The sequence below is a fragment of the Coccinella septempunctata genome, chromosome 4, assembly GCF_907165205.1.
Source record: "Coccinella septempunctata chromosome 4, icCocSept1.1, whole genome shotgun sequence".
In the NCBI taxonomy this organism is placed as follows: domain Eukaryota; kingdom Metazoa; phylum Arthropoda; class Insecta; order Coleoptera; family Coccinellidae; genus Coccinella; species Coccinella septempunctata.
In genome coordinates this window covers 39120853-39132026 of record NC_058192.1, presented here as the reverse complement: position 1 = coordinate 39132026, position 11174 = coordinate 39120853, and the positions used below count along the sequence as shown (strand labels likewise).

Genomic DNA, 11174 nt, shown 5'->3' with positions numbered 1-11174 from the left:
TGTATTTTATAGCTACATATTCTTACAAAAAATGTGAAAATATGGTAAAAATGCAAAACTGAAATGAAACTCATCATATTAGTTGATAAGCAATTGAAAATAATTCTAATTTACCATATTGCAACGAATTCAATTCAATTCACATGAGAATATAGGAAAACTTATACAACATATAAGAAAAATACTCAAATTTATTGAAAAAATTATGTGAATGAAAATTCAGGATTTAGTGAAATAATTTTTAATATATATATAAAATACGTACCTATCAATACGAAACACGTTAGAATAATAACATATATAGAGAAAAAATAAAAACATAATTTGATATCATGCATATATAGTCAAAATATTGGATATCCCATTATTTAATTCCCTCTCTTGATTTTTTCAGCTTTTCATTTTTGATCCAGGTTTTAATAGTGGCTACACTTCTTTGAAATACACCTGGATTTGTATTCATGACCTCGTGTATTTTTTGGAATGATGGCAATGTATTATTCATAATGTATTCTTTGAAGCCTTCTGAAGCTATTCGTTTCTCTTCTTCAGACCAACGCATCCTACGGCATTTTACATTAGGGGACGGAGCTGTAAAATATTATTTTCATAAATTTAAACAAAATACCAGTTATATTCATACATTATTGTTTTTGAGATATGCAGTCTATTGAGCTAAAAAAATAAGGTCATTTTAATCGTATGTGAGTTTCGAAGTCTGAATAATATTGTCCGGAACAAATAGTTCTAATCTATGAAAATGAATGTGCCATTCATGTCGTCTTTTTTCGAGGCCAAAATTGAAATTTGGGCGATTTCAAGTTTGGTCATTATCTCCGTTTCTGTTTGTACTAGGATGTTGAAATGAAAACATTATACAGACACTTTTTCATAGCAATGCAGTGGCGTACTATGATTTTTTCCGAATGGAATATTTGCCTAGCTATAACATCAAGTTGTGTCTTTTCTTATGGAAACAGTCGTTTAAAATGATCTAGAAAGAATCGCCGTTTCTTTCCCGTTTCAGGAATATATCATACATCATACATCGCCCTCAGATTCGTTCAGATATTATGAAAAATATAGTTTGTATGTGAATTTTAAATGATTGAGTAGGCTGAATCGCAGAATAATATGTCTCTAGGCATGGTTTAATTATTATTTTACTATTGAATACTTGATTCAATCCTCCATGGTTTGTTCTCTATCTATAATTCAGCCTACATAATACTCTTCAATTTAAATTTAACATAGATACAAACTGTATTTTTCATAATATCTAAACGAATATTTACTCGAACGTGGCTTTTGCAAGAACCAAACACAACTTATCTGCCAACTGTTTGAAATACCTAACATTCGGTTGTTGATTACGTTCTCGTAATTTTCGAATATTTCCGTAATGCCGCCAGTAATGACTGAATGTTTTAAACCGAGATCAAACCATGGAGGATTGAATCTAGTATTTAAACGCAAAGTAATAATTGGACCATGGTGGAGACATATTATTCTGTGATTCAGCCTACTTAATACTCAATCATTTAAAATTCACATACTATATTTTTCATGATATCTGAACGAATCTGAGGACGATGTATGATATATTTTTGAAACGGAAAAAAAATAGCGATTCTTTCTGGTTCACTTTAAACGACTGGTTCCATAAGAAACAACACAGCGATATTATAGCTCAGCAAATATACCTGTTGGAAAAATTCAAAGTACGCCACTGGATTGCTATCAAAAAAGTGTCTGTATGATGTTTTCATTTCAACATCCTAGCACAAACAGGAACGGAAATAGTGACCAAAGTTGAAATCGCCCAAATTTAAATTTTGGCCTATAACTCTAAAACAAAAGAAGATAGAGGAATGCAGTCGATGGCATTATTAGTTTCTCGAAAAAAGACGTCATGAATGGCACATTCATTTTCTTCTATTTCGTTGGGTAAAAAAGTTGTAGTTCAGGTATCACCAATTTTGCCCACCCCGTACACAAAAACATACTATTTTTTCCGTCGGGTGTACCGTTCCGATAAAAATGTATTGGAAAACAAAAGAAGATGGAGGAATGCAGTTGATGGCATTATTAGTTTCTCGAAAAAAGACGACATGAATGGCACATTCATTTTCCTTTATCTCGTTGGGAAAAAAGTTGTAGTTCTGGTATCACCAATATTGAATATTTTCTGCAAATGAAAAAAAATTATGTCTGCTATATCTATTTCATCGGTGAGCGGTAAAAAATAAATTTTTCAATATATTCGGTTGAAAGATTCTTGATTTTTGTTGCATTACTGCAATTGCATATTCAATTCCTACCTTCAAATACAATGGCTGTCCCGGGATTCCTGATTGAACTTTCATCATTGAAGATTTCCAAATCGTCTTCTGTAAATAATAACGAATTTTATATAAACATCAAGATACAATTATAGGATATGAGTTTTTCATAATTACCTTGTCTTTGATTGGATTTTTCATCATCTTTGCTTGAAATGACTGTGATTTCACTATTCACAGTCGTTTCTGAAAAATGAAAAAATATTCAATTTCATTTTATTTATACAACAACGAAAAAAAGAAATCATTAATCTCGATGATTGAGAAGAAAAATCGGTATAATGTTAGATTTCAGCAGTAAACCAACTTGATGTAGATTCAGATGAATTTTTTTCTTCAGCCTCTAACTTCTGCTTCAGAGTTAACAGCTCCTTCCTATTATCTGAAATTATCTCAAGTATAATCAAGAATTAAAAATTATGAAAATTATATACTCACTGCTTTCCGCAATTAGTTCCGCCTCAAAATGGCCACAGCTTTCATAAGGAGCACTCACATTTTTCTACCCAACAAATTTTTTTACTTATTTCTGTTTACGAATGTGATAAACACCATCTAAAAACAGCACTAAGGCGAACATGATGATTATCTCTTTTTGTCGTTGCAAGAATATTAAACCGTCACCGAAAAAATACTAGAACTGTACTGTCGCAAGCGTAAAAACTCTTCAAATACTTTTTCAAAAATATCAAACAGCTCGAAGGACAATCCCTCACCCCTTCTACTGAATTTGGCTGTAAGTAGTACCTAAATGGCAAACACGTTTTTTTTTGCATTCCATATTTCAAAACATCATAAAGATTATATACCATAAACGACCCATAAGTAAGATCCTTGTGAACAGAAAGGCGTTGCATAATTTGACAAACCGAATTTTAAACATTTTTCGGAAACTGTAATTTGGGAGAAATAAATTTCAAGAAAATTCGGATGAATTAAATATTTGAGACTCATTTTTCAAATGATTTCGATGAATTAATTACTCCATTCGTTTGTTCTATATGAAATTCCTCGACGAATTCTTAAAGAATATACATGTGTTCCGGTCTTAAGTAGAAATAAAAATTTAATTATATCGGATGAAATATCTAAATCAAAATTATTTTTTATATTAGGTTGTCGAAATTACAAATATTTTTTCGTCTTATCCATGAATTTTATCCACATTTTGTCGAAAATCTGCATATCTGTAGCATTTTAATCATTATGGTTCCTGACTCATCAATGTGCCTTTATTCTCTATAGGAATTCAATGGAGTATCACAGATTGTATATTGCTCGCACATCTATGGGTACCCTAGATCAATGGTTTTTGGTGATTATGGCTACGAACGAATGCAAAGAATGCCTAATGAGAAGGCAGTAATTTCCCTACAGATAAATGAATTTTGCCTCAAATGGACTTTGAAGTCATATATCATAACATATGATGATCCTAATTCGTAATGAAAATTGATGTACAGTATCACATATTTTTGTTTGTTGTTATATTTATTCCATTAGTTTATTATTATATTTGACTGAATAAATTAGGTTTACAAAATTCCAAACGATCAATTATTTAATACAATAATAGTATCACATATTGTATTTACAAAGTTGCTAAGGAAAATTTTCTGCACTTTTCAACTCATTTTCAGTTCACAATAGAAGTACAGGGTGTCCCAAATTCGAGGTTAACTGGAGAGCATCTCAAGAACTATAAGGCCTAGAGGAAAAATCTCCAAGTATCCCCGATCTCTTTCATCGAAATAATTAGATATCAGAAAGCAGATCATAGATATATTGATTCGTTCTCGAGGTACAAGGCGTTTCTGGGAAATATATCTCACCGTTTCAAATATTTCGCCATATTTTGGTTTTTGTTGGAGTTATTCGAAAAACTCCAATACGGTTTTTTCAGTAACTTTTATTTTTAATGTGATACTCGTAACGGATCCGTAAAATTTCAAAGATATAGAGGAGAGTCTTCTTTATAAACTGGGATACCTTGTATTTTTCAACGCAGTTTTTTAGTCGCAGATGTGTCGGAAAGCATCCCGTTACCGGTTTTTCAAAAATGTCTGCCTGCCAAAGATATCTAGTTATTGTATTCAATTATTTTCAACATTATTTCCAGTAGCATTTTTAATTTTCTATGCACAACTGAACATTAATTGTGGATTAATTGATTAATAACTCTTAAGTCAATTTTATTTTCATTTTTCTCCTAGATTTACTGTAATGAAAATTGAGCTAAATATTGAAGAAATTCATGTGTTCAATTGATTCACTGAAGAAAAATCACGTTAGTGTAGGTGCATCATGATTCTTGGCATCGTTTCTTATTGCAAACAATAAAAAAAAATCCAGAATATTCGCCCTTATTATTGAGGTATTCAATTTGCAGTTTGAGTAACATCAATTCATTGTGTTGAATACTCTAATATGTAATTGTTCGATATTTTTTTGTGTTTGCAAAACTCAAAACACTGTGGGGATTTCAATTATCCTTCTTCAAAATCAGAATTTATTCAGATGTCAATTATATGATAAAATTGGAAAAATATGATTCACCTAATAATTTTATTCCTCCGTTATTTGTGAATCGGAAAAAGTGTCGTCGAAATGCATATTTCGACAAGCATATTGGAACATTGAGAGAGGAGCAATATAATGGGTTCATGGGTTGATATCCGCTTCCCTTTCTAGTTTATTGCTTCACAACTCTCCACCTCTATCTTTTGTGTTTGCCGCCTTGGTATCCCTGCCGATTTCGGTGGACCAGATGTTTTGAATGAACTCGAAATGGAAAATTACCGAGATAAAACTATCCCATACGTCCCTAAATTGACACATTTTTGTTCATTGCACTACATCGAAGAAAAATAGAAAATAAGAATTATGTTCAATCCGTACGAAGTAAACCCACATAGTCCACACCAAAATATGAATCTGCATTTGAAGGATGAACAAAACAGGAAATCAGATTTTTTTTAATTTTCGTCTCGCTAAAAGTAATAATAAAATACAGCATTCCGTTCATATTCATCCATTTACTGCATAAAACTTGAGGTTTATTATTATTACAGTATTGGATATTGAACCTTGTAAGAATTATTAACTGAATCAAACAGTATGTATACACTGCTTTATTTTATTTCTATCATCAAGAAAACATCAGAAGGCTTGAGAAATTATCATATTTAACCTCCAAATTTTGAAATGTAGATTTGTTGCAGCGACGATATTTTTTAAAAGGATGTTATGCTACTGTGACTGAGCAATTTTCCTCAATTTTATATTTATCTTCAAAAGTGGCCTGATGTGAAAATTAATTCACGCATGCAATACACAAAGTGTTTGAAACTTTAGCCATTGATATTAATAAATTTGTCCCAAATACATGCCCTCTCTTTTTTTTAAAGAGGTCCAGAAATTAGGTGAATAAGATTATTGGTTCAACCTGGAGAAGAACTATATGAGAAAAAAATATTGTTTTAAATTTTATGCTACCAAATTTTCAAAACTTCTCCATTCGACTGAAGCTAACTAGTGGGAAAGTTGTATACGGAAATTCAAATTTGGTTTTACCCATTTTTTCGGCTCTTTCCAATTTTGTAAATGAAATTACAAAATATTGACATAATGGGTCTTCAGACTATAAATGTAATTATCAATTTTTTTGAGGCCAGACCTGGAATACGGCTTTCTCATTATGCTGATCGACAACACTCCGAACAAAAGCTTACGAATCAAATATTACAAAAATGTGTAGGGTGGTTCATAAATTATGATTTATTGAAAAAATTAGGGAAATCGATAAATCAGCCTGCATATTGGTAATGAAGAATGATATTATAGATCTATGAAATATGGGTTATTTAGGAGCATTTCGGTTTCCTCCATCTATCCGCATTTTCCAATTAATCTCTCTGTATATAGATATATTCTTTTGATAATGATTAATAAGTCAATACTATTTACCTAGTTCAATAAAAACAAATAAAAAATATTATAATTTTTTTATGTATTTCGCATTTCTGAATGACTTCAATAATCGTCACATCGGTAGAATTCTTACCAAATCAGAATATCTTTTCGTTTCAACAATATACATAGTCAAATGAATGGTAATGTATAGCATACATCCGAATATTCTCTCCAAAATATTATTATTGAATATGGACAAAAGGTGATCACTAAGAAAAAGGCATTTTTTAACAAGAAATACATTCTGCGTTTTACATTCGTTTTCCGAAACAAATGGTATGGAGATCATTTCGGTAATCTCGGAGGCGGTGAAATTTTTTTCATTCATTCAAACGAAATCAAATTTTTTTTCCATCATATGCCCGATCATTTGAAATTCAAATATTTAGGTATGAGTTCTTCATTTATGTCAACCAAACTGTCTTGAGGAAATTTTAAATTGGAATCCGAACTGATTCATATCCAAGTTGTCTCTGGTGCAATAAAAACTTGAAGTCAACATGGATACAACTGCATAATTTTAATCGATAATGACAAGGTCACAACTAGGTCCCAGTAATTATCTTTTGGGCTATGTTTATTTTACTACGCCATTCCCCACAATACGGTCTCAATAAGTATCGCTGCATATACTTCTGTCGATCTCCATATGTTACGCAACATATACAGAACAGAAATATCGATATAATTTCGTTTCAACAATATACATAGTCAAATGAATGGTAATGTATAGCATACATTCGAATATTCTCTCCAAAATATTATTGAATATGGATATAAAGTTATCACTACGAAAAAAGCATTTTTCAACAAGAAATACATTCTGTGTTTTACATTCGTTTTTCGAATCAAATGGTATGGAGACCATTTGGGTTATGTCGGAGGCGGTGAAATCTTTATCATTCATTAAAACAAAAACAATTTTTTTCCATATGCTCGATTATTTGAAATTCAAATATACAGATATAAGTTCTTCATTTCTGTCAATCAAATTGTCTTGGGGAAATTTTAAATTGCAATCTGAACTGATTTTCTATATCTAAGTTTTCTCTGGTTCAATAAAAACTTGAATTCAACATGAATACAACTGCAGAATTTTAATCGATAATGACAAGGTCACAACTAGGTCCCAGTAATTATCTTTTGGGCTATGTTTATTTTACTACGCCATTCCCCACAATACGGTCCCAATAAGTATCGCTGCATATTCTTCTATCGATCCCCATATGTTACGCAACATATACAGAACAGAAATATCGATATAATTTCGTTTCAACAATATACATAGTCAAATGAATGGTAATGTATAGCATACATCCGAATATTCTCTCCAAAATATTATTGAATATGGACATAAAGTTATCACTACGAAAAAAGCATTTCTCAATAAGAAATACATTCTGTGTTTTACGTTCGTTTTTCGAAACAAATGGTATGGAGATCATTTCGGTAATCTCGGAGGCGGTGAAATTTTTTTCATTCATTAAAACAAAAACAATTTTTTTCTTTTTTCCATATGCTCGATAATTTGAAATTCAAATATACAGATATAAGTTCTTCATTTATGTCAATCAAATTGTCTTGAGGAAATTTTAAATTGGAATCCGAACTGATCTATATTCAAGTTGTCTCTGGTGCAATAAAAACTTGAGTTCAACATGAATACCACCGCAGAATTTCAATCGATAATGACAAGGTCACATCGAGGTCCCAGTAATTATCTTTTGGACTATGTTTATTTTACTACGCCATTCCCCACAATACGGTCCCAATAAGTATCGCTGCATATACTTCTGTCGGTCCCCATATGTTACGCAACATATACAGAACAGAAATATCGATATAATTTCGTTTCCACAATATACATAGACAAATGAATAGTAATGTACACCTCCAAATCAAAATGTATATCAATATATACGGTCCATACGTTATATACATTCGGTCCCCATATGTCCCGCTGCATATAGATGCAGCATATAGATATATATATATATATATATATATATATATATATATATATATATATATATATATATATATATATATATATATATATATCATCATCATCACGCAACCCTTTGCGTCCATTGTTGGACATAGGTCTCTCCCATTCTATACCACTCTCTTCTGTTCTGTGCTGTCCGAACCCAGTTATCGGATATTCTTTTTATGTCGTCTGTCCAGCGTGTAGGCGGTCTTCCTCTACTTCTCTTGTCTGCTCGCGGTCTCCACTCCAACAATCGCTTCGTCCACCGATCTCCTCTCATCCGTGCGACATGACCAGCCCAGTTCCATTTGAGTCTTGCCACAACGGTGATAACATCTTCTACGCCAGTTCTTTTTCTTAGATCTTCATTTCTTATGTGATCCCTCAGAGTTACACCCAACATCGACCTCTCCATCTTTCTTTGCGTCACTTTCAGCTTTCTTGCAGTTGCATTTGTTAATGTCAGGGTTTCGGCTCCGTATGTTAAAACTGGAAGCACGCACTTATTGAAAGCTTTTCTTTTTAGGTGGACAGGAATATCACCCTTGAAAATATCCCTTAGTCTACCATAGGCTGCCCATGCGAGAGTGAGTCTTCTGTTCAGTTCAGTGGTCTGATTATCTCTCGAGATACGAACTTCATATATATATATATATATATATATATATATATATATATTTATCCAGCATACTATGTTGCGTCCATACATTGTCTTTGGGCCATACACTATTGCGTCCTGAATAATACTGCACCTAAAATATATATATATATAGTATGCTGGATAAATATATATATATATATATATATATATATATATATATATATATATATATATATATATATATATATATATATCTCATCGACCTACTTGGTTCCCTTATGTCATCTTGGAGAACCACTATCACCATGACAGAAAAAGCAGCCTCATACCAGACTGAAGAGCTAAGAATAAGGAGAGAAATTTTTCAGGGGGATAGCCTAAGCTCGCGTTGGTTCTGTCTGGCCGTGAACATTCTCAGTAAGATCCTTAATAGATCTGCATATGGCTACTCCATCAATGACATCACCAAACTCAGCCACTTATTTTACATGGACGATTTGAAGCTATATGCCAGAGGGCGCAAACAATTGGAGGGCGAGCTGGAGCTCGTCAGGAAATTCAGTGAGGACATTGGTATGTCGTTCGGGCTGCAGAAGTGTGCCGTGATTGAGGTCAAGCGAGGAAAAATGGTGGAAGGAGGGAACATCAGAATATCTGATGGAAGGGAGATAGCGGAGCTGAGTTTTGGGGAAAGATACAAATATCTGGGCATACAGCAGACTTATGAGATAAAACAAAGAGAAAACAAAGAAGGAGCGAAAAATGAGCTAATGAGAAGAGTGCGCACACAACTCTCAGCCAAAAACAAAATTGAAGCACTTAATATCTGGGCCATACCCTCCTTCACCTACACTGCAGGAGTGCTAACCTGGTCCAAAACAGATCTACAACAAATGGACAGAGGTATTCGAACAACATTGACAGAGCACGGTATGCTTCACCCCAACTCAGCTACTGAAAGGCTATACTTACCACGGAAACAGGGAGGCCGAGGTTTAACCAGCATCGAACAGGCTTGCCTGCAAGAAGAAACACACCTAAGGGCATATTTTCGTGGAGCGCACTTACCTGTACACCGATGGGTAGCCACGCAAAGAGATATCCACATCTTGGACCGAGAGGAAGGAGCCGGGGAGCCTGAAACAGAAAATCGGATAGAGAGGTTAGAACTGAGCTGGCAGGCCAAAGCTCCCCACGGGAGGTTTTACGCTAGCCTACACCAGCCGGAAGTGGACCTGGCACAATCCAATACTTACCTCACGCTGGGATACCTCTATCCGCAGACAGAGGGAACACTCTTCGCTATACAGGACCAGGTGGTGCCAACCCGTAACTATAGCAAGTACATAATGAAACTTCCTGTAGAGAATACCAAGTGCAGGTTATGCAGCATTGCTGAGGAAACGGTGCAGCACATCTCCTCGGCTTGTTCGGCGATTGCGGCCACTAAATATTTAGCCCGACACAATAACATGGGCAAGGTGGTACACCAGCTGCTGGGTCTTCAATTCCAACTTCTTCCACATTTCACACCACATCACCTATACTCACCACAAACTCTAATGGAGAATGAAAACTTTAAATTATACTGGGATATGACGGTCATAACAGATATAGGGATGGAACATAATCGACCGGATGTAGTGGTGTGGAATAAAATGGAAAAGACCGTCGTAATACTGGACTTCGCGGTGCCTCTGGATTGCAACTTGAAAAAGTCGTATGGAGAAAAAATCAATAAGTACGAGGCACTGTCCCGGCAGATGAGAGATATGTGGAAGCTAAACAGGGTGGACATAAAACCTCTAATTATAAGTACGAACGGATTAGTCCACAAAAATACGGTCAAACATCTGCGAGAACTGAAACTACCGGAAGGCACCATTACATGGATGCAAAAAGCTGTCATCTTGGGAACGGTGAATATAATAAGACAGGTTATATACCCCCATTGACGTAGGGAAGGTAGAAATGTTCTTGGCATTACGCCCGGGCATGTTCTGAGAAACAACCCACAGTTTACACTGTGTGAATTAAAAAAAAAAAAAAAAATATATATATATATATATATATATATATATATATATATATATATTCTTCTGATATAGAGCATTAAAATCTTGAACAGCAAACAATAATTATAGCATGTGTATGAGATACAGTTTTAGTAGAGGTTAGCGTAACGGGGTACCATACAAATTGGTGTATGATACAAGAGCTTAGGGAAAAACCTCAGTAAAAAAACCCTTTCTCCCCGTGAGTGTAGTGG

At 33.8% G+C, this 11174-nt stretch overlaps 2 protein-coding genes across 2 annotated transcripts; one reads left to right on the top strand and one right to left on the bottom strand.

Annotated features, from left to right (window-relative positions):
- Positions 1–255: 255 nt before the first annotated feature.
- LOC123311716 lies at positions 256–9212 on the bottom strand. The gene is made up of 7 exons (XM_044895786.1): positions 9173–9212; positions 8465–8793; positions 2781–2844; positions 2650–2724; positions 2460–2528; positions 2322–2390; positions 256–591 (listed from the first exon to the last, which is right to left on the bottom strand). Exons 1-7 carry the CDS (start codon positions 9210–9212, stop codon positions 365–367), a joined length of 873 nt encoding a protein of 290 aa, XP_044751721.1. The 3' UTR covers positions 256–364.
- LOC123311715 lies at positions 9211–10860 on the top strand. Its single transcript, XM_044895785.1, has one exon. It carries the CDS (start codon positions 9211–9213, stop codon positions 10858–10860), a length of 1650 nt encoding a protein of 549 aa, XP_044751720.1.
- Positions 10861–11174: the final 314 nt, after the last annotated feature.